This window comes from Dermochelys coriacea, chromosome 10, assembly GCF_009764565.3.
Source record: "Dermochelys coriacea isolate rDerCor1 chromosome 10, rDerCor1.pri.v4, whole genome shotgun sequence".
Classification (NCBI taxonomy): Eukaryota; Metazoa; Chordata; order Testudines; family Dermochelyidae; genus Dermochelys; species Dermochelys coriacea.
In genome coordinates this window covers 17,136,479-17,164,150 of record NC_050077.1, presented here as the reverse complement: position 1 = coordinate 17,164,150, position 27,672 = coordinate 17,136,479, and the positions used below count along the sequence as shown (strand labels likewise).

The window sequence follows — 27,672 nt, the reverse complement described above, 5'->3', positions numbered from 1 at the left end:
GCAGTCTCTGCTGCCCGCCACCTGTGGGGCCCTGCCTGCCTCCCCAGAGCTAAGCCACCTGGGACTGGTGCAGAGGCTGGGCTGGTCTTGGCCGGGGGTGGGGGGGAGAGGGGGCACCTGGTGGGGGACTTGGCCGGGCCCTGCCAGGCAAGTGGGCCCTGAGGGAGCCTGGCCTAGGCAGGCCCCACTTCCGCTCTGGCCTGGCTGATCACACCGCTCCCGAGGCACGAGAGTGATCCCTGCCCCGGGACCACCCCCAGTCGTGCAGCTGGGTCAACCTGGCAAACATGGTCACTTCCCAGCAAGGCCAGTTAGTGTGGCTGGGGGGCTAGGGTGTGGGGCAGTGGGTCTCTGGGACTGGGGGGGGGAGGTTGCTTGGCAGTAGGGGATGGGAGAGGTTTGTGTGTGTTGGGGTGCCAGATACTGGGGGTTCTGTGTGGGGCGCTGTGCAGTTATGGTGGTGGGGCTGGGGGGTGCTAGGCATGGGGGGGGTCTGTGGGCAGGGGGGGAACTGGGCTGGGGGATGGTGTGCAGGGTGCTGTGCAGTTGTGGTAGAGGGTCCTTAACAGGAGGTTTCTGGGTGGGGAGGCATGGGCATAGCAGATCCAGGGGGCACGGGGTAGAGCGGGTCGGGGGGCATTGGGCGGGGATGGGGCAGTGTGGTGTGTGGCACAGTCCCACCATGAGGGGAAGGGACGCATCGGGTCAGGCCAGTGCGCCTCTTGTGGCTGCCAGTTTGCAAACAGTGCCCTCACGGTAGGCTGAGTGGAGCGGGGCTGCAGTGCTCCATTGCCCATGGCCAGCCCCTCACTCTGGGAATCGCCCCTCGCCCCCGCACCATGCCCTGTTGTCCCCATGGGGACCCACAAAAAGTTAATCTGGTCCTGTCTATAGCCGTGCTACCTGGGCATCAGCAAGTAATTAGCTCATTGTCTCTGTGTTGTATAAAAACCAGTTTAAAACAGGTGGCAGCTGCCCTGAACATTTTGGCCAGAAACCAACTTTTCCCTCAAGGAACTCGCCTGAGGAAATTGGACAGTTTCAATAGCTGTGGTGCTCTTGTGGGGTATTCGAATGTATTAAGAAGTGAACCCTAATATCAGAGTTAAGCATTAAAAAGACCATTTATATTTAGAGGTGTGGGGGAGGGGCTGTTGGCCCCTTACTGAAGCTTAGTGGGGTGGGGATTGGTTGACCCCCTCTCAGTACCAGGAAAACAGGAGATGGGTCACAAAAGATCCTGAGACTGAGAGATCCCCAGGGCCAATGGGGAGAGGCCAGCCCTCCATTCAGCCAGATTGACAGGGCAGGCCGACCAATGAGAGAGTCAAGAGCCCAGGGCCCATCCTCCGCGTGAGCTGGGGTTGCCAGGGCAGCAGGCCGGAACCAGAGCAGGAGCCCGGAGCTGGAGCAGCGGAGACCAGCCATGCCGACGGTGAGCCCGGGCTGAGCTGCGGGGGCAGAGCCGGGAGAGTGGATGCTAGCCAAATAGTACGGGAACCAAGAGAGGCGGGGGAGAGCAAGGGGCCTGGGGAGAGGGCGCCATTGCCAGACAAGAGGGCCTCATAGGCTGGACTCTGAGGGGGGGAAATGACCCCAGTGGGAAGCCTGATGCTGGGGCGAAGGGTCCTGCCACCTACAGCCTGAGGGCAAGAAGCCCCCACCTGAGTGAGTGTCTTTCCTGCAGTATCACTGCAGCACAGCCAGGGCCTGGGAAGGAGACCTGGGCTGTGTAAGGAATAGATTGTGAATTTTCTCGAGGCCCCGAGACTGTCGTTTGTGGTGGCCCTGTGCCCATCGAGTGGGATTTCTGGATCCTCCAACTTTTTCCATTTTCCCCTTATTTGTATACAGTTGTCGCTTAATAAATGGCATGTGGTTTAAACTCAATGTAGCAATCTCCCGGTCAGGGAGGTGGCTGGTGAAAAGAGAGTATGTCGGAGTGGGGACATCCTAGCCCCTGTCCCCGTGACCCAAAATAAGGCTGGGGGTTAAGCCCCTAGGGATCCTGGGCCCAGTCTTATCAGGATTACTAGGACTGTGCTGCAGGGGAGAGTGGAAGCGAAGTCCTCAAGGTCAGGCAGGCATCTGGGTAAAAGGAGTTGGGGCAGGGACTTAGATCCTCTCACCATCCAATTCTGCCAGGGTAGGATAGAAGCCAGGAAAATGTCTCACAATTACGGGACCATTTCTCCACAAACAGAGGCATTACAAAGTGAGAAGAAACATAAAAGGAACAAAAAATTCTTACATTTTAACTTTAACTTGCATTTTACAATTGCTGTTTTCTTTAGCTTCTTTTTTCTGATATATGGAATATGGTCTCTTAAAGTTTAAGTAAAGATTAGACAGATTAGATGGGACAAACACTGCCATTGCCAGCTGGGAAGTGGCATTCCTTGGTAAACATGCTACGTAATGTGTTGGTCTTCCATCCTAATAGCATGTCCATACTTTCAGGTGCTGCCTACCGATAGTCAGGCCTAATGGTTGAAGTGGAGGTCGAAGCCAGACGTAGGGTTGGGACTGGGCCAAGGGTAGCACTGGAATTGAGATCCGGGGACAGGCTGAAGTCAGAAACAAGATCAGAGTTTGTAGACAAGCCAAAAGCAGTACTGTAACCGGAGTCCAGGTACAAGCCAGATGGTCAGAGTCTGAGGCAGTCAGGAGACTGAGGCAAGGCTGGAGAGGGTCAGTTACAGGCCTGGAGCAAGGCCAGACTAGGGCAAGGCTGGAACAGGGTTCCAACAAGGCTGGGGAAGGAACAGGAACTAGATTAGGAGCAGGCTTAGAGTCTAGAGAGTCTGATACACTGCAAGGCAGCAAGAGGATTCCTGGTGGGTAGTGCTGCTACACAGACTGATCTGCATCTCTGGAGGGGTAGGGGAAATACTTGAGCCGGGGGCATCTGACCCAGGCTCTATCCAGGTTTAGGCTGCTGCCACATGCTTGAAGGCTAAGTCACTGAGAAAAGGGCAAGTTAGTGTAATGAGTTGTTGCTGTATGCCTGTGTGGTGACTCACTTCAGCTCTGTAAGAGGGGCAGCTGAGCGAGCAGCCCTGGTTTGGCTGCGAGTTTGCCTCGCATCACACCTCCCTACCCCTGAGGGCATCTTGGCATTCCTGGACTGAACTGGGATTAGTAGAACTCACGGACTAGGTCAGAGGCATGGATGTTGCTTGATGACTCCCATGAGCACTCCTCTAGACCATAACCTTCCCAATCTATGAGGTACAGGAATTTCCCTTGGAGGATCTTGGAATCAAGAATTTGGTTCATCAAGTATTCTTCCTGATCTTGCACCATGACTGGAGGAGGAGGCATCTGCATTCATCCTATCAGGGAGTTGGGGTGTGTGGTTTTTTAGTAGGGAGACATGGAATAAAGGGTGTACTCACATGGGGGAGAGGGTAGTTGGAGGGAGAAAGTGACCAGGTTCATTTGCTGGGTGACAAGGAAGGGCCCCAGGTATCGGTAGTCAAGTTTGCGGAAGGAACAGGAGGTATCCAAGTGCTTCATTGACAGTCATACGTTGTCCTCAATGGTGATGGGAGGGTTAGCCTGGTGGTGGCAATCAGCAAATCACTTGTAGTCTGCATTGGTGGTGTCCAGATAGACTCTTAGTTCCTCCTGGATATGATGGAGGTGTTTGACCAAGTCAGGGGTGGCAGGAATGTGGGAAGTGATGGGTGGAACTGGGGATGGAAACTGTAGTTGGGAAAAAAAGGGCTTCTATCGGATGGACTTATGGTCAGAGTTGTAGGTGAACTCTGCGAAGGGTAGAAGATGGACCCAGTCATCCTGGTGGAATTTGATAAAACACCACAAGCACTGCTCTAAAACTTGATTTACTCATTCCAACTGCCCATCCATTTGGTGATGATAGATGGTGAAGAGACATAGGTCAATGTCTAAGAGGTGGAAAAATTCCTGCCAAAAGTGAGAGATGAACGGTGGTCCGTGGTGCAACATGGTATTGGAAGGTAACCTGTAAACCTTAAAACATGGTCAAAAAATAGATAGGTTGTCATCTCTGTGGTGGGAATCTTGCAGCAGGGTACTAAGTAGGATATCTTGGAGAGGAGGTCTTCTACTACTAATATGATGGTGTGGCTCTGTAAATTAGGGAGCTCTACAATAAAATCCATAGGTATGATTCCTAGGGTGTGAAGGAGTAGGTCAGGGGACCAAGGGGCTTAGCATGGGAGGGCCTTCATGTAGCAACATACTTTGCATAAGTCAATGTACAACCTCACAGAGGCATGCAATTGGAGCCACCAGAAATGTCATGTGATCAGTTTCATATAGTCTTCCGATGTCCAAAATGGCTGGCCAGAAGGTGAGTCATAGTCAGAGCATTGCAAGACAGAGTGAGCCTTCAGGTGCATAAACACAGCCTTGGAACAGAAGTATCCCATTCTTGACAGAAAAACCTGGATTGGGCTCAGCATTGGGAAATATCTGTTTAGTCGCCAATTGGTTGCTCGATAAGGAGAATTTTGTAAGGGATAATAGGTCCATGTTCATTAATACATTGGCGAAATTGTGGGACTTCAGTATGGCGGAAGGTTCTGATGGTCTTTCTTTGCCACAAAGGCACTCCCCCTTGCGGGAGAGTGCATTGGGTTTGCCATTCTGGTCTCCAGGTCAGTAATGTAGTGAACTCAAAGCATGAAAAAACAGGAACCATTGGATCTGGCACTGGTTGAGGGCTTTCTCAGATTGCAGGTGTTCTAAGTTTTTGTGGTTGGTGAATATGTGGATGGAAAAACATGCACCCTCTAAGGGGTCACACCACTCCTCAAGGCAGTCTTGATGAGTAGCAGCTCTCTGTCATAGATTTTATAGTTCTGCTCCATAGGACTTACCTTTCTGGAGTAGAATGTGCATGGATGGAGAATGCTTGATGACCCCTGCAGTTGTGACAGTACTGCCTCAATGCCATAATTGGAAGCATCTGCCTTGACAACGAAGGACTTGGATTGATCCGGATGCCTCAATATGGGTGCAGAGGTGAAGTTCTTCAGTTGCTCAAAAGCCCATTGGGCCTCTGATGTCCTGATGAAGGTGGAGTTCTTGTAGAGGAGCTGGGTTATTGGGGCAAGTACTCAAGAGAATTCCTTGATAAACCAGTAGAAGTTTGCAAATCCCAGGAAGCACTGGATGTCATGGATGGTCCTTGGTGGGGCCCAGTCCATAATGCTGACAATTTTTCATAGATCCATGGTGATCCTCTTTGATGAGACAAAATCAGCTACATCAAATATGATGCAATCAAATTCATGTTTTTCTGATTTGGCATATAAGCCATTTTTCCTAAGGTGTTCCAGCACTTTTAGGATATGCTGGTCATGCACAGTCTGGTTCTCTGAGAAGACAAGAATGTTTTCTAAGTAAATCACAATGAACTGGTCTAGGACATCCTTGAAGATATCATTCGCGAAACACTGGAATGTGGCTGGGGCATTGAAGAGGTCAAAGAACATAACCTGGTTTTCATTGTAGCCATACCAGGTTTGGAAGGCTGTCTTCTACTCATCACCCTCCTGTATGTAGAAGGGGTTGTACACACTGTGCAGATTGAGCTTGGTGAAGACCTTTGCCACACCAACCTGTTCTAGGAACTTGTTGGTCAGCGCAAGAGGGTATTTGTTCTTGATGGTAATACCATTCAGGGCACAATAATCAACACAGATATGCAGTGTCCTGTCCTTCTTTTTAACAAACAGGATAGGGGTGCCAGCAGAGGATTTGGAGGACCAAATCAAGTTCTTAGCCAGATTTTCATCCAGATAATGCCATAGGGCCTTGAGTTTGGGTTCTGATAATGGGTAAATGTGTTCAAAGGGGATCTTTGCCCCTGCCTGGAGGTCTATAGGACAGTCGTAGATTCAGTGTGGCCAGGGAGGAGGTAAAACGTTAGCCTTCTGTTAGTTGAACACATCCACAAGATCACTATACTTGACTGGGATTGATGAACCAGTATCTTCGGAAACAGGTAATACAGAGCAGGGAGGATGCCTTCCAAGGGGGAGGTCCCAGCTTCTTCCCTGCTGGGTTTTCATAGACATTGCAGCCAGCAAAACCTGGAGTTAAATCATATCTCCCGTGCCACCCACAAAATGTTCATTTTGTAAAGGGAGAGCCAGGGAGGCCCAATATAGCCTGACAGTGTGGTGCAAGGATTAGGTCGAATTGCATAGTTGGTGATCTCCAATCTTAACCTGGGGAGGGGTTGTCTCATAGGCAACTGGCCTAGAAATCAGCATACTGCCATCAATAGTTTCTACATGCTCTGGAACAACTTCCTCTGGATGGGCAAGTGGTTGGCCTAGTCAAAGGCCAAGTCCATAAAGTTGCTGGACGCCCCAGAGTTGATTAATGCAAATGAAGAACAGCTTACTTTGGGCATGGCAGGGGCTCTCAGCTGGAAGAGGATCTACAGTTGTGGTTGGTGGGCTCTGCCACTGCCAGGACACAGATAGGCAGAAGGGGGGATCCAGTCATGTAGAGAGCTTGCCCTCCAGGTCATGTCCAGTCATAACCCCTCTACTGGGATTGGATAGCACTGTAGCAGGTCTGGGTTTGTAGGGCCACCCTGACGCAAAGCAACTACCTTATCTGAAATGCAGGCAAAAGCCATTTCAATGCCAATATTCCTTCTCTTTGGCCGTGAGTTGCCTCCTGGGGCTGTCAATCTGCATGGGCTCAGGTCCAAAACTACGCAAAGGGTATATATGGAAGCTCTTGACACTAGGCTAGGAAAGGGTAGTAGCCTATTTCCTTTCCAGGAGACACTTGAGCAGCCTGTTCTCAATTCTAATGCAGAGTTTGATGTAGAGTAGTAACTCTGTATAGGAGTCAGCCTGAGCTAGCTCATCCTTTATAGCGTCAGTCAATCCCTGACAAAAATGTTAGACTTGAACCACTTGTTCTAGGCTGAATTGGTCGCCAAGACCATAAGAGGGCTACTTAGGTGGAGATGGGTCATGAGCCCTGGGTGAGGAACTGTATGGTTGCTTCAGCAGTATGGCTCAGTTGGGGTCATTGAATACTAATGAGGAGTGAATGAATTCCTCAAAGTGGCCCAGCATTGGGTCAGCCCATTCCAGGATGGGTAAGACCCCTGTAGGGTTTCTTCAGACAGTAGACTAATAACCTTCATCTGGTCATCTGAGTACAAGGATGGCCTCATCAGGAATAGCAAGCAGCACTGATTGATAAACCCTCAGAACTTGAGGTAGTCTGCATCAAACCATTATGGCAAGGGGGTTTCTGGACCACAATCCTGCTATTGGAGGAAAGCATTCTCTAACTGCAGCTGGACAATTTGGTTCTGGAGGGTCTAGAACAGGGACTCAAGTGCTCCATCAAGGCCCTGCGGTACAGTACAGTGGAGTCTATGCAAACTGTCAAGCGCTGACTCCCAATAGTCAAGCCTGGTGGTTGGAGTGGAGATCAAAGTCAGATATAAGATCAGGATTGGGCTGAAGGTGATGCTGGAACCAAGATTCGGAGACAGCCTGGGGTCAGAACCGAGATTGTAGTCTGTAAACAAGCCAAAAGCAGTACTGTAGCTAGAGTCCAAGTGCAGGCCAAAAGTCAAATCTTCATGGTTGGAGTCTGAGGGGGGCAGGAGGCAGAGGCAAGGCTGATGTGTAGTTCATTAACAGAACCGGAGCAAGGTCAGACTAGGGCAAGGACAAGACTGGAACAGGCAAGGCTGGGGAAGGAACAGGCACTAGATCAGGAGCAGCTTGGGAGTCTATAAAGTCTGATCTCCTGCTGCCTTGCAGTGTATTTCCTGGTTGGGTAATGCTGTTGCACAGACTGACCTATACAGCTTTGGTGGAGTGGGGGAAAATACTTCATCCTGGGGGTCATCTAACCCAGGGATAGACTACTGCCGCATGCCTGAAGGCTGAGTCATTGCAGCCTCTGTGAAAAGGTAAATAAGTGCAGAGAGATATTGCTGCAAGCCTGAGTGGTGATTCACAGTGTCTCTGTAAGAGAGGCAGCTGAGAGAGTAGCCTTGGTTTGGCTGCAGTTTGTCTCACTTAGACCAAGAAAGCCACCAAAACCAAACCAGTATTGATGGAGGCAGTTGCTGGGTTTGGCTACAAATATCGGCATTGCTTTAATCTTGTTGTGCCCATAATAGGCGCAGCTGACCAAGACAACGAGAATCAAAAACATCAATCCACCACCTTTCAGCCTTCCTCAGCACCCACATTTCACTGTTTTGAATGCATGTTGCTAATCCTCTAAGGAGTCCCAAACAGGAAAATTCCCAAACTAAAGTCAAGAAGAAAAACAATTTTTTAAAATTATGAGGCAGTTTTTGTACATTATAAAGGAAAGGAAAGTACACAAACAAAATATTTACTTACTGGTATTTGTCAGATGAAATCCAGAGAATTAAGTCAAACTCATAACATTTATATTTATTAAACACTATTCAGCAATATAGATAAACACACAGGACCAGGTTTTCTGTTGGTGCAATCCAGTTAAAGTGAATGGAGTGAATTTGGCTCAAAAAAAGCTCTAAATGAGATCTAAACACAAAATGATATTCAAGATCCTAATCTGTATTATCAGCAATATTTCCTCTGTCATAGAATATCAGGGTTGGAAGGGACCCCAGAAGGTCATCTAGTCCAACCCCCAACCTGTCTGATACCTACATAAGGTGAGAGAGAGAAAATATATGTTAAGAACTTTATCTGCTTTAGAACATGGAGAAATGCCCTGTTTACCTATTTAAAAACAGCATTTAGAGCAAACTTTATTTTAGCAAATAAAGTATTTGTGTTTCATATTGAAAGTTAATATTTACTTCTATGTTCTGAAATCCTTAATAGGTAAAGTATGCACTTTGTCTTGCAGCTCTGCAAGGAGCTTTTGGAGACTTTCTGTTCTCCCCAGCGTGTTACAGTTCAGCCAGTGGAATGTGAGTAGCTTGCAAGTGACCTGCAAGTTCAACATCTTTCCTAAATTGCAGAAAATCAGAAAAAAGATATTACAAAACTGGAGTCGCCATTAAGTGAGCTTTTGGTTGCTTGCTCGGTTGATTGCATTTTTTTTATTTGTTTATAAAACTTTGTAAATCATTGAACCTAAACACGGGACATATAAAATAGAGAAGGAGTACTTGTGGCACCTTGGTGACTAACAAATTTATTTGAGCATAAGCTTTCGTGAGCTACAGTTCACTTCATCGGATGCATTCAGCGGAAAATACAGTGGGGATTTATGTACATAGAGAACATGAAACAATGGTTGTTACCATACACACTGTAATGAGAGTGATCACTTAAGGTGAGCTATTACCAGCAGGAGAGTATGGGGGTTCGGGGGGGGGACCTTTTGTAGTGATAATAAGGTGGGCCATTTCTAGCAGTTGACAAGAACATGTAAGGAACGGTGGGGGGCGGGGGGGAATAAACATGGGGAAATAGTTTTACTTTGTGTAATGACCCATCCACTCCCAGTCTCTATTCAAGCCTAAGTTAATTGTATCCAGTTTGCAAATTAATTCCAATTCAGCAGTCTCTCGTTGGAGTCTGGTTTTGAAGTTTTTTTTGTTGAAGAATTGCAACTTTTAGGTCTGTAATAGAGTGACCAGAGAGATTGAAGTGTTCTTCAACTGGTTTTTGAATGTTATAATTCTTGACATCTAATTTGTGTCCATTTATTCTTTTATGTAGAGACTGTCCAGTTTGACCAATGTACATGGCAGAGGGGCATTGCTGGCACATGATGGCATATATCACATTGGTAGATGCGCAGGTGAACGAGCCTCTGATAGTGTGGCTGATATGATTAGGCCCTATGATGGTGTCCCCTGAATAGATATGTGGACAGAGTTGGCAACGGGCTTTGTTGCAAGGATAGGTTCCTGGGTTAGTGGTTCTGTTGTGTGGTGTGTGGTTGCTGGTGGGTATTTGCTTCAGGTTGGGGAGCTGTCTGTAAGCATAGAGAGACTATTATGCTGATATCTAATTTGAGCCTAATTAGTTCACCTATAAAATAAGTTTTTAAAAAAGACAATTCAATCTTCCAAAATGGGAAAGCTATAAGTAAACCCATGTTAGAAGGATTTCATTATTGAGATGATCAATTGGAAATGAGACAGATGGGGATGGGAGAACGTGGTTTGCCAAATTTAGACCTCACTTGTAACTTGGGGGTCCTAGATTTAGAACCAAAGTTGAAATTCTAGCATCTGAGTTTCTTTTGGCACCAGCAAAACAAATTCCAAGCTGCATAACATTTTCTCTTTGATTCTGCTATTGTCCTAAATCGGGATGAGCCTTTTTGGGCTCTCCAAATCCCCCATTCCTCACCTGCAATGGAAGTTTCTTTTGGGGAAAATCATTCCCCTGCCTTATAGGTATTCTCCAGAGGAACTTGTGCAGTTCCACGGTATAGGGTGAGGAATGGAGGATTTGTAGAGCCCACAAAGGGGTGCTTAGCTCCCATGCATCGTGGTTTCCTGTTTTGCAAGGTCTCATTGTGCACTGATGCTGCAAAGTGGCTTTATAGGTGTGGCTGTGAATCTGCCCTTTTATGAATTTGTAAATACTCATATTGGCTTGGCATTAACATCATAGAGGATAGACCACCCCTGAGTCTGGAGCAGTGACAAAGGGTTTTCCCACCACTCCACCACCTGGGGGTGGATACCTGGCTGCCCAGGCTTTCCTCTGAGGCCAGGATTTGGGTCTATGGGAAACATTATGACATTAAGCACAGTCCTTTCTTCTCCTACTTTTGCCATGTACTCCAGTGAGACAAGGATCGGACTCTTGGCCTAGATCTTGTAACTGATTTGTAATACTTTGGTCCATCAATATTTGTTTTTTCAGGCAGCTCTCAGTATAAAGTTTCTGTAAATAATTTCATTGCAGGTCAAAAGCCCTTCAAAGAATATTCTACTGAGATGTTTATATAATCTAAACCAAGAACTCTGACAAGGTTTTTGTGCCATGAAGTTTTTACTTAAACTCCAGATTTTTAACTCTATTTGGACACCAAAGTCACCTTGTAGATTCTTCAGCAAACATTGCCAAGGATTTGCCCCTCAAAATATCTCTGGCAATGAATCACCGAGCATCTATAAAGAGTTGCCAGAGCACTTTAATTTTGCAAGTGATGTTTTGGACAAATGGAGTCAAATGGAAAAGGTAACATATTTTGTCTCCTTAGTTCCAACATTTTCTTTCATTTCTGTTTGGTGTTCTATCATCTTATAGATACCGGTTCCAAAACATATGATCTCTGTGATGATCCTTTCATAGTAGATGTTAACTATTTTGCTGCTCTAAGATACTTTCAAGGGTGTCAGGTAAATAACTGAGCTATTTGAAAAACTTTTGCCCAAGTTTTCCATCTGAAAAACGTTGTTTTGATTAAACCAAAAATTTTCACAAAATCATATCAATTTTGATAAAATTACCATTAAAATTAAAATAAAAAAGTTTCATTTTGGAAAATTTCATTTTGAAAAAAACAAATTTTATTTCTAAATTTAAATTTTGATTTTATGCAGTCTAGTTGTAGCTGTGTCAGTCCCACAACATTAGAGAAACAATGTGGGTGAGATAAGATCTTTTATTGGACCAGCTTCTGTTTGTGATAGAGAAAGCTTATCTCTCTCAAAAACAGAAGTTGGTCCAATAAAAGATCTTATCTCACCCACCTTGACTCTCTTTTTTGATTTTGTCATTTTATATGACATTTATTAATTTTACATTAATGCACAGAATCTTATATTATGCACTACTGCTGCTCACATGCTGTCATTCAGAAAGAAAATAAATTGCAAAATGTTGAAATGTGCTATGAAATGGAAATTCCAAATTTCAACCAGCTCTAGTGAATAGTCAAAATGCCATTAAGAATATTTGCTGCTTCACATGCCAACATGTGATCATATTTAGGATCAGGGCATAAGTAGAAAAGACTGAGAAGGGAAATATTGTTAGTCCCATTTTATTGATAGAGAACTAAAACACAGAGAGATTAAATGACTTGCCCAGGGTCACAACAGAAGTTTGTAACAGAGCTGGGAAATAAACCTACATTATCTTCTTCATCCCAATCCTCTGATTTAAACACAAGCCCAGCCTTCTGCTCCTGGGCCCTGCTTCAGCAAAGCATCTCTATTCAGGAAAGCACTTACATCCCATTTAAGTCAAATGGCTGAAAATTAAGCATGTATTTAAGAGCTTTCCTGGATTCGTGTTTTACCCCCAGATTCTGCAAACATTGACACACATGCTTAACTTTTCACGTGGGAGGTAGTGAAATCAGTGGGACCATCATGTTCTTAAAGTTATGCACATGCCTAAGTGCTTTTCAGGATCACAGTCAATAACTGAAATCAATTAAAGCATTCAGAAAATATCTGAATTCAGTATTTATAATCAGGGGATAATATTTGAGAGCAGTAATATATTTAGCTATTTTACATAAAAATAGATACACAGAGAACTTAGGTTTAAAAATGTCAAAGGCATAAATAATTGTATGTTTTCAATAAGAAGGGCTAAAACCATCAGAATTTATGTTAGAAACTTTTTTTGTGCTCTCACTAAGCCTAATCCTGCAGTCACTGACAGTCTTATCTTCCCAGGGAGTCTGTGATTGGACCTGCTGTACATTTTCACCTATGTATGTTACTTGTAATGTTCTGTTGTTTAAAGAATGGTTTTATTCCTCATTAAATTCTCAGTGTATGACATGCAATTTTATATGATGATCATTTCTTGTTTACCAGTAAGAGAACTATGGGCTCATCCCACTGCTGTGCTGAGTACTGTAGTTCTTAGTACTACTGTAATAGAAATAATAATCATCTTCATCTTCATGATGTGTTCTGGGCCATGTTTAAAGGAAGCAGAATAAGGACCTTGTACACTTGGAGTTATACTAATAACGGAAAGAGCTCAACAGTTCTTTTCCCATAACCATGATTGTAATCTATGGCAAAACATGTCCAGAGATAAACCTTCCCAGAAGCTGGCCTAAATCTACATATTTCATATGGTAACAAGGCATTGTTATGCATAGCTTGGGCAGCTCAGAAGATGAGAAGCAAATTCTCCAATGTACTTGATTAACAAGCACATATTAGATTCGGGATATAAACCCACAAGCCTATAAATACTTACACACATGCTTACCTTTAACCACAGGGTTAGTCCTGCTGAAGTCAAAGAGACTGCACTTCTGCTTGAAGTTAAGCAATTGTGTGTTTGAAGCATTGGATCTCTTCCTGATTGTTGCATTATTTATACATTTTCCTACTTTCTTATCTTTGCCAGAATGGAGAGAGAGCCTCTTCCATCCCAGCCCTCTGGTGGGTAGGTGACCAAGGCAATGAGGTTAGGTGGGGTTTTGAGGAACTGGGATTTCTATCCAGAAAAGCAGCCAATGTACTCTCTGATGCATGTGGTCTGAAAAAGGAAGACAGAGTTATAGTCATGCTACCCCGGATACCAGAATGGTGGTTGATAACAGTGGGCTGCATGAGAACAGGTCAGTACCAAGAATAATAAATGACTGAATTTATTTGTATTTCAATAATACTTATAGACCCCAACTGAATTGCAGGCCCCATTAAACTACGCACTGTACCAACAGAGAAAGAAACAGTCCCTGTCCTGAGGAGATTAGTCCAAGGTCCCAGTACTTTAAAGATTTATGCGCTTAACTTTGCACACTGTGACCTGTCCCATTGAAGCCAAAGGGAATGCTTAGAGTGTGTAAAGTTGAGCATGTGAGTAAGTTTTTGATGGATGAGTGTCTGAGTAGAGAAGATTGACAAAGGAAATATTGCAGTGTTGTAGCCAGGTTGGTCCCTGGATATTAGAGAGACAAGGTGGGTGAATGTGAAAGGGTACAATCTGGACTGTTGAACCACTGTGTCCCCTAAATTCTCCAGCCTGGGGTGTTTTTTACACTGCTTTGCTGTGAGAACATCCACTTCTGGCCTGTTCATACGGCCTTCAGCATGCAAAATCAATCCCAGCTAAGTTACATGAATGCTCTGTCCAGCCACTCATGAATTAAATACAGACAACATCCACAAATTCCCAGTCCCAGCCTTGTCCCCCAGAAATGTGCGTCTTGTACTGCTCAGTACTATACTGAACAATGCAAGGTTATATAAAGTCTGTCATTTTATCAATGGAAAATAATATGCATCATGTTTGTTATCCCAAATGGAGTTTACCACACACTTTAATCCAATCACACAGTTAAGATAAAACAAGAAGATAAGTTTATTAACTACAGAAAGATAGATTTTAAGTGATTACAAGTAATGATGCATAAAAGTCAGGATTGGTTACAAAAGAAATAAAGGAGTAAAACACAAGCTAATACCTCACTTAACAAGCTAAGTGAACTTAAAAGCAAAAAAAGGTTTTGTCTCACCATATGTTTACAATAGTTTTTACTATTTACTATTTACTAGTTCACCATAGTTTTTACTACCCCTTCCACCCCTCCCCCAGTTCAATAATGCTTTCTTTGTCTTTTGAGCATTGTAGCTGCTGTGAGTAGAGATGGGGGTAGAGAGAGGTGATTTGTATTGTGGGTGTCCTCCATTCTTATACCTTTCTCTCCTCTTTGAGGATTATCTCCAGCGGGGGTTCAGGCAACAGCCAGTCTGTTTACATGGAAACTCCAGCCGTTTTCATTGCCAATATGTAAAGTTCTCACTCACTCCCTTGTTCCTGCCAAAGAATAGTCACTAACGAAGGCCTGGTCTACACTGGGGGGGATCGATTTAAGTTACTCAACTTCAGCTATGTAAATAACATAGCTGAAGTTGCCTTACTTAGATCTACTCACCGTGGTGTCTTCACTGCGGTGAGTCGACAGCTGACGCTCCCCCGTCAACTCCGCCTACACCTCTGGCTCCAGTGAAGTACCGGAGTTGATGGGAGAGTGCTTGGCGGTCGATTTAGACTAGACACAATAAATTGACCCCCACTAGATTGATCACTGCCCGCTGATCCGGCGGGTAGTATAGACAAGCCCTGATTTTGTTGATACCTGGCTGAGGTGCCGGTCTGTCTTTGTCTCTGAAAAACTGGTTTCAGCCTGCTTTTCTGACTCTGGAGCATGTTACAGCAATGCTATACAGTATACTCTTATAACTTTATATACAATGTCGATATACATATTTTACCATGACAATAATGTTCAGCAGATTATGACATTTCAAATTATACCTCACAAGGCATACTTTGTACAAAATTTATCATAGTCTTGTAAAAGTGGTGAACATAATAGTATAGACCATCACAGTGAAGTAATATATTTTATTGAACCATCTTCTGCTGGTGAGAGAGACAAGCTTTCAAGTTTACCTGTAGCTGAAGAAGAGCTCTCTGTAAGCTCAAAAGCTTGTTCCTTTTGTCAACAGAAGTTGGTCCAGTACAAGATACTATCTCAGCCACCTTGTCACTCTAAAGGAAGTGTTATTTCCATTTTACAGATAGGGATCTAAGGCACAAAGAGATTAAGTGACTTGTCCAGGGTCACATTAGGAGTTTCTGGAAGAGCTGGGAATTGAACCTAGATCATCTCCTTGACGTTTCTTTTTGAAATGACTCTTTGTTTAGAAATTTCCTTCATTTTTTTTAAATTAAAAACAAAAAATGCTTCAAATCAAAACAAGAGTTTTGTTTTGAATTGATTTAAATGTTTCATTTGACATGAAGCAATTTTTTCTCATCTTTATGATTTACTGAAACTTTTGAAAATGGTTTCGGTTTGATCCTAAATAATTTTTTTTTTCAGTTTTTTAAATTCCCAACAAACTGAAAAATCCATTACTCACACAGCTCTGCTTAAGAGCTTTCCTGAATCTCTGCCTTAGCCCCTGACCAATCCTGCAATAACGGACATTAGTTAAAGCATTCAAACAATTTCCAAACTCAGTATTTTTATCAGGAAATAATATTTCAGAGAAGTAGTATATTTAGCCATTTTGCAAAAAATATGTTTTGACATTTAAATATTGTATTGATTGTATATTTTTTAAAGAAATTCAGGACAAAATATTAATATAAAAGAGCCCATTTTACAAAGAAGAAAGCTGAGGCACATAGTTTAAATGACGTGTGAGCCTTGTGAGCCATAGGAGGGGGCATCCCCCAGACAGTGTGGCTTTAGAATTGGCAGCAAAGTAATTTTATCTCCCCAAGATTCTTCTGCAAAGATACAAAAGGAAGAACTTAGGGTGAAGTATTGGGTTGGGATTTCTGATTTACAATGATACTCTATTTCAGTCTGATGTAGCCTAACTATACTCCTGGTCACAGGCAACCACTGTGTTTGAAGTCTGAAGAGGCAGTCGCATGGGAATTAATTCTCAAAGGCTAAGGTAGATAACAGCAACACAAGGCATAGCACAGAAAGATAAGTACAAGGGGCCAGATGTCCAGCTAATGTAAATTGGCACAGTTCTGTTGAATCCAATGAACTTACACTGACTAGAATCTGGCCCAAGTATTTTAAAATGTTCATCTACCTTTAAACTTCCATTTGTTGCACCTCTAGGAATTATCTATATTCCAGCAACAATCCAGCTGACAGCTAATGACATTCTCTATAGACTCCAGGCTTCTAAGGCCAAATGCATCATTACCAATGATACATTGGCACCTGCAGTGGACTCAGTTGTGTCCAAGTGCCAGTTTCTAAAAACCAGGCTAATGGTATCCGAAGGCAGCAGGGATGGATGGATGGACTTCAAGGAACTACTCAAGTGAGTATGTCTTGCCTCAGTGAGCTAATCATCCAAATGGAAATGCAGGTGTTTCCAGCTTTGTATTGTACCCCTCCTTGTTTAAAAAACAGTTTCAGAACTCAGATAACTCATACTCTCTATGTGGGTTTTGGGAGCCAGCTCTTCCAGCATTTATCTAACAAGTCCGCATTCCAACACTAAATTAAATACAAGTATAAAAAATTAACAGGGATGGGAGAGGAGATCTGCAAATACATATGGCTTTAAATATATAGAGGGTGAGGGAGAAGCATTAACAACAACAGAACAGGGTCATTCTGCTGAAAAAGTGTGCTGAACTTTAGCTTCAGATACACACATAGGGCCACTGAAGTCAACAGAAGTCCTTCCATTGATTTCAATGAGCACTGGATCAGGCCCTTAGCTCCCATTGAATGCAAAGAGAGTTTTGTGTGTGTTTTCAAGGCCAGAATTTGTCCTAATAAATCTTACTGGCCAATGACCATTAAGAATGAGATCATAGGCAGTTTAATTTGGGAAGAGAAAAGAAATGCCTGCACTAAAGTTGTATACTAGATAGGGTTTGAAGTTTCCTTTTTTGAATGGCTTATCCACTCTGATGTACTCTTGTCTTTATTTTGAAGAGCTGCACGTGGTGATCATGACACTGTTAAGACAAAGAGTCAAGAAGCAATGACTGTCTACTTTACCAGTGGAACCACAGGTTACCCCAAAATGGTGGAACATTCTCACAGTAGTTTTGGTATTGGAATGACCTCGACTGGAAGGTATGTACTGAAAATACTTCATTGCTCTGATAAACCATGCTCACAAAATGAATATGTAAAAAATACTGAATATATGATTATTTGTCTGAAAATTCATACCAGGAATGGATTATGTGTACAGATGATCAAACCACAGAATTTCTGTCCTGTGGGAAATTCTGATATTTTGACATTTGTTTTCCTCCTGAACTGGATGAACAGTCAAAATATCTAAAGTTTTTGTGGGACAAAAGTTCCAAAATAATTTGATTTGGCAATTTCTCAGTGTTTCATTTTTTTTCACATTTTCAATTGAAAAAAATGTTTCAACATTCTCAAATCAACATATTTAATCTTGGATTACATTAATCTCTCCATCTGCCTTCAACACCAGAGTGCCACATGGGAATTGTAGTTTCAGGTCTCTCATGTCCCCATTCTTCCCTGGATGGATGGACTACATCTTCCATGATGCACCACAGCCCCCCCTGTAGTTGAGGTGCTGCAACATATCATGGGACTCCTAAATAAAAATATTTAATTTTGTTTTCCTGATGAAAAATTCAGCCAAATCAATTCTGCCAAAATCGATCCCTACAGAAAATTTTTATTTTGATGAAACTCCTTTTTCTCATGGGAAATGTTTCATTCAAAAAATTTTGACTAGCCCTAGTTATTCACTATTTAATATGTCTAGTTATTTTTTAAACAGGAGAATAAGAAATATCTGTTCTCCCATCAAGAAGCTGAAACAAAACCATGTGACTTAGGTGAGGAATCATACAAGTATAAAGAATAATGAATAGATTATATGAACAGTTGGCAAACATCTCACAGGGATGTCGGCATTCAACTACTCACAGTTTAACTGTGACTAATGAATCCACTCATAGGCATCAGGATTAGTTCATGAACAGAAAAAAGAGCCATGTTCATTCACAACAAATAATTCCATCCGCTCTCCATTTGTACATTCACTTTGTTTTTCTATTCAGTGTTTTTCATTACGATATTTTTTTGGCATTTTTACCAGGCTTTGGTTGGATTTGAATCCCTCTGACATACTGTGGGGCCTGTCTGACCCAGGCTGGGTAAAATTTGCCTATGGCAGTTTTTCTTCATGGATTCAGGGAGCGTGTATCTTTACACACAGCATGCTGCAGTTTGAGGCAACAACCGTCCTGAATGTAAGAAAAAAACATCATGATGTGGTTTCAGCCATAACTGATATATGCAAAGCAGATGGTAAAAAAGGATAGTATCAGGAGTAACTTTAAAATATCATAAAAATCATGAGACTATGATAATGTTGTCTAGTAGTAAGTGTCATCCCCCGGTAGGCTGCCTCTTTTGAGACTTTGTTTTGCCCAAGTGCACCTCTTTCAAGTGACAGGCCTGTGCTTCCACTTCTCTTTGGGGTGGGACCCCACGATCCAACTAGTCTCCACTTGGTCTCTGGGTTACATCCCCCCTGGTTGTCAACAGTGATACCTTGCAGGCCCAACAGACTTGGTACCTGCAAGAGTTTCAGGAGCCTGGGGTGGTAATAGTATGAAGAAGCAGCTTCTTCAATATATAGTATAACGTATCTATCAAAAGGTGCACAGCACTCAGAAAAATTGATTTAAAACAACAGGAGGTACTGTCTTACCTACACTTGGCATTCCCGTCAAACTCCTAGTAGACATGACTTATGTTGGTGACCCCCATTCTCTAGGGGACCAAGTTACAGCCTGCTTGCTGCAGACCATGACACACAGTCTCTCTCTCTCTGTTTCTTTACTTGCCTGTCATCTCTCACTGACAGCCCTGGGCAGACTCTCTCAACTCATTCAAACCCACTCCTTTTTCCTCCTTTGATCCTAGGCTTAGCCTTGGGAATAGTAAACCATTCTAGTCTGGGTGGAGCTGGGTATTGGGGTATTCTCTAATTAACAGCTTTTCTGTTTTCTTAAGGGCTCTGATCTGTGCCATTTGTTTTGCATTCACTGCTTGGTCCTTCTAACAAGCCCTTTTGATACAACTCAGTAACATGTCACCCATCATAAACAGACTCACAAAAGCACACACCATATTCTCAAAAAGTAATACAGCTGTTTCCCAGTCCTCTACACTGGGAGTCAGGAAATGTAGTTCTGCTTTCAGCACTATTACTGAGCTTCTGGGTGACCTCAGGCAAGTCACATCATCTTCCTATCCCACAGTTTCCCCATCTGCAAAGCGATGATAATAAAATCTTACCCTCTTTTATAAAGCATATTGAGATCTCTGAGTAGAAAATGCTATAGAAGTGCTAAGTATCATTATTACTTTCTCTTCACTTGTGCCTATCACTGTGGGGTCGAATTTGTGTCACTGTTGGAGGAAAATGCTAAACTCCAAAACATAAGCAAGTTAACTTTCAAATAAATATAGATAAAAAAGAAAGGAACAAGAACTCTTAATAGTCATGCCAGACTTAGCCCAAGACATCATTCTAGCCCTCTGCCTTTTTAGGATAGTGTATTCACTTTATTATTTATTTGTTCGTATTGTGATGGTGCCTAGGGCCCAAATCATAGACCAGAGTCCAAATGTTCTTGGCACTGTACAAACAACCAAAAGACAGTGCCTGCCCCCAAGGAACTAACTGTAAATAACTTTTCTTTTCTTTCATTCATAGTGTCTATCCAGATTTCCTATAACTTCTTTCTGTGGTACACCAACTGTTTATCGCATGCTGGTGCAGCATGATCTTACCAGGTACATCTAGCTTGCTTATTAACCCTCCCAACTGAACCGTGTTCTAGCAGAATCACAGCCCTAGATTTTTGCTTTGCCAGGTTGTAGTGTAACAACATAACCATTTCAGAGGTTGAAATTCTAGGTGAACTCACTCTGTAAGTTCTTTACCAGTTACAGCTACAGTAAATGAAGCCCAGAACTGAACCATATCAAAGTCTCTCTAGTAATGCTCCTAACCATTGTTTTAAACACTTATTAAGCTACAAGTTCAAGAGCCTGAAGCACTGCCTAAGTGGGGGGGAGCCACTCAACCCTGAAGTGATGGAGAAATGGAAAAGCAAAACAGGGATGGATATCTATGAAGGATATGGCCAGACTGAAACAGTACGTTTGCATTCAATCACACACCTAATAAGCCTAATTCTAACTCAAGCTAATGAGGAAAGCTATCAAATCCATATGGTATGTTTCTTGCTTTATCTAGGAAAACAGGCCCCACATTTTCAAATATAGATAACTGATATCAGGCTACTAAATCCATATGTAGACCCCTGAATAAAAGTAGTCTGATTTTCAAAGGTGCTGAGCACCTACAGCCCCAGTGGCTTCATTTGGAGCTTGGGGTTCTCAGCATCTCTGAAAATCAGGCTTTGTTTATTCAGGAGCCTAAACATAGATTTAGGTGTCTAAGTTTGAACATTTTGACCTAGGAATTTAATTAGGCAGCATGTGTTCCTTCAGCCAAGCATCTCAGCAGCAGATTTTAAAAGGGGCCATTAGCTATGCAATTAACTCATTAAATGTGTGCGCAGGGGACCCAAAGTGGCCCAAAGTGTGTATTCAGAGATCCATGAGTTTCTAGGGATGAGTCCCAGTCAGTTCTCTGTCGCAGACAACCCTATCTTCCTAATGGAACAACCAGTGGGAAATTCCATAGACCTAATTCTGACCTCACAGCAGGTTTTTTTGTTGACATCAGTGGAGTCACTTTAGATCTACATGGGTTTAAGCGAGAGGACGCCTAAGCCCCATGTGTCCAAACTTGTAGAATCACCAGCACCCTTGTAGGAAAAATCTGTTCTAGGTAATTTAGACATACAGGAATAAAGTCTCCAACTATACGTGCTGACAATCATTATAATGTAGCCAATAGTAAATATCAGCTGCTGGGACAAATTCTTCTCTCAGGCTGATATTTCTTTGAAGTTAATGTATACTTCTCTCTAGGGGTGAAAGTAACTTAAAGGATTTACCGGTATGCCGGAGTCCTGACCAGGAGGCGTGGCCTCAACCAAAAGAGGCGGGGCCTTTAAATACCTGGGCCCTTTAAATCACTGCTGGAGCCCTGCCGCCGCTACCGCTGCTGCTGCAGGGAGTCGGCTTCTTCAGGGAGCCCCTGGCCCTTTAAGTCACCAGCCTGAGGAAGCCAGTCCGTCCAGTCCTGCACGGCGTTCTGGCTCTTGCCGGTACGCCGGACTGGACCAGACAGGCTTACTTTCACCTCTGCTTCTCTCACACAGACATACCTCTTTGTAATAAATGGAGTTAAACTGGTGTAAAATAAATGCAAATGAGAGGCGGTTGAGTTCCAAGGGATTTAATCTGGATATTTTCACTAGTATAGTTGAGAGCAGACTTTATCCCACTGAGCCAGATCTTCAGTTGATATAAGTCAGGGTAACTCCATTGACTTCTTTGGAGCAGTGTTGATTTACACCAACTGAAGATCAGGCCTATTGTGTTTAAAATCACATTGAGTCATTTTTCAAATGAACATTTCTACAAAAATGTTACTAGTAAAATAGATAATGCAAAATGTTTTCAGTTACAAATATTCATATCTAAATAAAACATCAAGCACTGTATTTTGTTGCACAAGTACAATTTTATTTTACAGGTTTTGATATGTTCAGTTTGCAAAGGGATGAAAATTAAACCTGGTGCTATGGGAAAGGCAACTCCACCTTATGATGTTCAGGTATTTTGACACTCCTGCTCACTTTCAATCTGAAGTAAGATAATGTTCCCACACAACACAAAATTCTCGCTGAACATTTAATTCAGTACATCTCCCTGTTTAACAGAAAGACATTAAATCATCCAGGAGGGGTTCTCTCTCATTCTAGGTAATAGATGAAAATGCTAATATTCTGCCTCCTGGGAAAGAAGGAGATATTGCTATCAGAATCAAACCAACAAGGCCATTTTGTCTTTTCTCTCACTACATGGTAAGGAAACTTTGTATGAAATTAATCAGATTTTGAGGCCACATCTTAAATATACTGATAACTTTTTAAAGTATCTTGTTGTGGGTGTCTGTATACTTCCAGAGACAATAGTTCATGCGTCTCATAAACAGGGCTTCCACTGGTGCAACCAGATGCAGAAAGTGTACTCGTGGGGGAGGTTGAGACAGAAAGCACCTGCAATATTCCCTCCACTGGGGGACTAAGGATATGTCTCCACAGCAATCATACAGTGTGATTGTAGCCCAAGTATTCATACCTGAGCTAGCTTTAATATAGCTATCTCGGGTCCCAGAGCAGTGAAGTTGGGGCATCATGAGCTTCAGCGCAGGTTGTACAAACCTGTCTGAAACCCTCGGTAAGTTCTTGAGAGTCTAGCCTGATGCCCATGCTGAAACCAGTGCTGCCACAGCTTTACTCTTCCAGGACCTGAGCTAACTAGATTAAAGCTAGCTTTGGTATGTTGGCTCAAGCTGTAGTCAAATTCGGTGACTGCACTCTAGCCATACCCTAAGAAGCAAGTGACTATGGCCAGGGATGCATTGATCCGCTTCAGCTGATCGGGCTCCTGTGGAAAACTTGGTGGATATTAAAAACTCCCTCCCCCCATGAGATATCCTTGGGGAGGTCACACAGCAGGACTGCTGTCTGTCCTTCCTCCGTTGCATATCCTTGGGTGGGAGGGCAGGCTGGCCTTTGAAAGTGTCAGTAAAACTCAGTGTGGCCCAGAATTCAATGTTTTTAATGGTTCGTTGCAAGGAGGTAGATTTAATGAAGAACACAGTTCTCTCTTTTTTTGTCTCCTCTGCCACCCCAGTCTTCCAACTTGATTTTCTAATCATGCTATTAATGAAGGTGGATTTAAGGGCTAACTTTTCAAAGGAGCAGATGGGGGAGTGCCCACAAAAATATACATGGCCCTTTTGCACCTGCAAAAGCTGGCTAAAAGGGTAGGTAAGATGTAAAGATATATGCCAGTTGTATTTAACTGATTTTCTTGCATGCATGACTTCTGCCTTCTGACTTGCCTCATGTAGCCTGTCCCAGTGAACCAGGCTTGAAATGGAAAGAGACTACAAACAAGAGCCTGGAAAAGCCTGTGGACACCTAGCTGGAACAAAAAGAAGTTTGCAAAATGCTTCTGTTGGCATATGGCAAAGACAAATCACTGCTTGTTCACAGACAGTTTAGACACACATTAGGACTGAGTGCCAGTACTCCTGCAGCTCAAGTGTAATCATTCACACAGCTCTAATACAAAGTCACTTGACCTCAGAAATACAGAATGTACTCATAGTAGATCAGATCATGCTAGACTTGTATGGGCTACAGCAAGACTGAAAAAGTTCAAAAAAAGAACAGTTATGAAAAGTTTTAAAAGTTTTAAAAAAATCATCTAGTATAAAGATAAGTGACTTTGAAAATGAAATGAAAATGAAAATTTTCCTGACTGAATAACTATGGCCTTCTTCTGTTAAGTAACAATTTGTGGTTGAACACCTCTGAGATCCTGATCTATCTCCCATTGAAGTCCATTGGGATTTTTTCCATTGACTTCAGTGGGAGTTGGATTGGATCCTAAGGGTTCATTACCATTTGTGAGATGTTCCTTTGTTGTTGTCAGGATGATCCAGAGAAAACTGCTGCATCAGAACGTGGTGATTTTTATATCACAGGAGACAGGGGCATTGTGGATGAAGATGGATACTTCTGGTTTGTTGGAAGAGCTGACGACATTATTTTATCTTCTGGGTAAGTTTGTTTTTATGGGATTTCCATACTAAGTTGCCATACATTGATACAGTTTGTAAGTACCAAGCTCTTATCTCCTCTCCTAGGTATCGTATTGGACCATTTGAAGTAGAAAGTGCCTTGATGGAGCACCCAGCAGTAACAGAAGCAGCTGTTGTCAGCAGCCCAGATCCCACCAGAGGAGAGGTAATGAGGTTAATATTAGTGGTTATGCAAAAACACTTACTGTATATACTTGATTAGAAATAAACTATAGCTGTCAAGGAAATTTAGGAATTCTAAAGGCCAGATTTTCAAATGTATTTAACCAGTTAAAAATGCAGAGAGATGCCTAATGGAATTTTCAAAGTGCCTAAGCAAGTTAGGTACCTAACTCCCATTGATTTCAAAGGGAGTTAGGTACCTACACAGGTGCTTTGAAAATCTGACCCTTGGTAGTAGGGCAAACTGACTACTGTTATTTGATTTGCTGTTTAAAAATAAATTGATTAATTCTACTCCCACATACAACCAAGCAATCACAGTGACTTCAGTGAATCCCATGGGTTCCACAGGTGCAACTGAGAGCAGACCCACTGACTTGAATGGGTTATTTTGCAAAACAGGCCCTTAGTTGAAAACTATGCTTGATTTTTATGCATAGGCATATACTTATATACAGATACGGCTCAGTCCTCAGGTATACTGCAGGCTGCTTTGTCTGCAGCATAACTAAAAGCAACCACAGGGCTGCTCTAAGTTCCACTAACTTGAAACAGTGCCCTAGAGCTGTTGTGCTAGCCAGGAAGCATTGAAGAGCAGTGTGCTCAAGTCACACCCCTCCTACCTCCACCTCCACCTCCTTTGCTGCGTGTTAAGAGGAGGTGGTAAAGAGCTGGCATAGCTGACTGTATGCTATTTGAGGATTCCCACACACTGGGTGAATTCTCAGATGCCTACTTTGGCCAGTTTTAAGGCCCTGAATGGCACAAAGAGCCTTAGTGTATGCCAGCATCTGGCCCATAATCTTACACTACTCTCTTGAAAGCAATTTTAATGTTGCAAATTATATTTTTCAGTTTGATCATTGTAAATGTGATTGACTATTAGATGATGCCTACATCTCACTGTGTCTTGTAGGTGGTGAAAGCCTTTGTTATTCTGTCTCCTGACTTTGCATCACATGATCCAGAAAAATTAACTAAGGAGCTGCAAGAGCATGTCAAAAAAGTTACTGCACCATACAAGTACCCCAGAAAGGCAAGTACCTCCAAGTGCTGAATGTAAGGGTAACTCCTGACAATGCACCCCAAAATTAAGACTGTTCTGATCAAAACTAGAAATCAGATTAGAAATGTAAACAGATTTTACTTTTTAGTAAACAAATATTTTCCTCTGTTTTTCTTCTATGACCCCCACCGCCTTTTAGTTAGGTCTTCAATGTAATTTTGAAACATACAACCAGCTCTTTAGCTGATGTAAATCAGTGTAACTCTGTTGAAGACTATGGAATTATACTATTTACACTAGGTGGGGATCTGGCCTGTTAGGTGTTTTATTTTGGAATAGTAGAGACAAATCTTTCTCAGATTTCAGAGGAACTATTCATGGGAGAAAGATAAGCTGTATTCATCATTTAATCAGATTTTATATATGAAACTAAAATTAATCAGATTTTACAGATTAAATATAATTTCACAATATATAATGAAATTTAAAATACTATTTTCAGGAATTTTCAGTAATATAATAGAGAAAAGAAGATGCTTCGTGTGGTAGAGGAACAAAATGGCTTAATGTACATAATGGACCAGGCCCACCAGCTGAGGATCAGGTTTAGGGATTATGCTGGGTGGCTGGTAGAGAGTCACAAAGGGATTGTATCATATTGATCATTATTGATGTATGCAGAATTTATACCCATCAAGCTTAGTATTAAGGTTTTTATAGGTAAGCTAGAGATAAGAACCAGAATCTACCATTGGTGTCTCTAGGCTGGTGTCGTCAGTGGAATTTGGTTCTTATCTCTAGTTTACCTATGAAAACTTTAATACTAAACTTGATATGTATAAATTGCTTCCACCTACTGTTCAGAGGACTCTTAGTCCAAACACTGGGCCTGATTCACTACTGCGTTACTTCAGTTTATACTGGTATCATTACATTGATATCAGCTGCCAGACCTGCATAAAACTGAACAGCAGTGCATCAAGCTCATAGTTTATAACTGAAGGGATTTACATTTCCATTTGGTGTTTGAGTGGGTACTCCAGTATTGGGTGGTTTGTCAGTAGCCCTTTGTTTAGCTGTTATAGCCATATTGACATCCACTGAAGGCAGGGCAGAGTCTCATTGAAGTCCTAGTGGATGGAAAAGTCTGTACTGTCAAATCCCATTGCAGGATCAGGGCCGTAACTGTGAAACATCTCTCTCGCTTATATTCTATTAGTTTGTGCTCTGAAAAAGAAACCTCACTTCAGTGGATTACAGATCCAGTCCTGCTCCCATTGAAGTTAATGGCAAAATTCCTCTAGGTTTCAGTGGAGCAGGACTGTTCCTGGAAAAGTTGAGGAATTATTGTGTGAGCAACTGGCTGGTTCCATTTCCCTAGCAAGGAGCTTGTTCTTTTATGAATGCTGGTGGACTTTCTCCATGGTTTATCTTGAAGGAATCCCTAACCTTTACAATAGACTTTTTGATCCAGAAAGCAAGACAGCACCAAATCACATTTAATTTGCTATTTTTCATTTTATTTGTATTTTTTATAAATTAGGTGGAATTTGTTCAACAGCTACCAAAGACAATCTCTGGGAAAATCCAAAGGAAGGAATTAAGGAATAAAGAGTGGGGGAGAACTTAGCTTTGTTGTGGAGTTAAGAACATACATTTTCATTTCTGCTATTATCATTCATTGACCTGTTCTCTGTTGACGTCAGAAGGAGCTAGATAGTATTTGAGATGAGGAATAGACATTGTCACTGTTTGCTGTAACTTGCAATGTTCTGGGGTCTTGGGATGGTTATGAAATTCAGTGGACTTGATTCTCAAGAGAAACTTCATTGAAGGCAATACTGAGAGAGGAGAATCAGACCCTAAACTCCTCTTTATCTTTCTGTTTGATTATTTTCCATCTATGTCTTGTCTTATTCAATACTGAATGGCAAGTATGTGTCAAATGTTGTTTTGGGAAAATATTGTGTAATTATTTTTAATGGTCTGATTAGCTTTATAGAATACTGGATAACTTTTGAGGTGGTAATTATTGCTAAATGGTCTTCTATCAGCCACCATCTTTTTGTGCATGTTAGTTTAAAAAAATAAAAGATTTCCTGAGTTGTGAAATTGTGTTAGGTCACAAAATGTTGCTATACCAACTAGATTTTCCTCTCCAGTATTCAAGCAATGAACTATGTCAGCATCTTTATTGGGCATT

The 27,672-nt window shown here is 42.4% G+C and overlaps 1 protein-coding gene across 6 annotated transcripts; it reads left to right on the top strand.

Annotated features, from left to right (window-relative positions):
* Positions 1–175: 175 nt before the first annotated feature.
* LOC119862454 (acyl-coenzyme A synthetase ACSM4, mitochondrial-like) lies at positions 176–27,581 on the top strand. Of its 6 annotated transcripts, none has more exons than XM_043494314.1 (15): positions 176–310; positions 8,929–9,046; positions 10,914–11,189; positions 13,332–13,545; positions 16,582–16,789; positions 17,416–17,559; positions 18,572–18,725; positions 20,201–20,280; positions 20,523–20,646; positions 22,160–22,240; positions 22,389–22,490; positions 24,133–24,260; positions 24,347–24,446; positions 25,380–25,499; positions 27,013–27,581. In XM_043494314.1, the coding sequence occupies exons 3-15, from the start codon at positions 10,992–10,994 to the stop codon at positions 27,097–27,099; spliced, it is 1,740 nt and encodes a 579-aa protein (XP_043350249.1). In that variant the 5' UTR covers positions 176–310; positions 8,929–9,046; positions 10,914–10,991; the 3' UTR covers positions 27,100–27,581. The 6 variants fall into 6 exon arrangements, with proteins under 6 accessions (XP_043350249.1, XP_043350253.1, XP_043350251.1 ...); XM_038419185.2 differs by lacking the exon at positions 176–310 and adding an exon at positions 1,343–1,435 and having other exon boundaries at positions 8,890–9,046; XM_043494315.1 differs by lacking the exon at positions 176–310 and adding an exon at positions 1,418–1,435.
* The last annotated feature ends 91 nt before the right edge of the window (positions 27,582–27,672 follow it).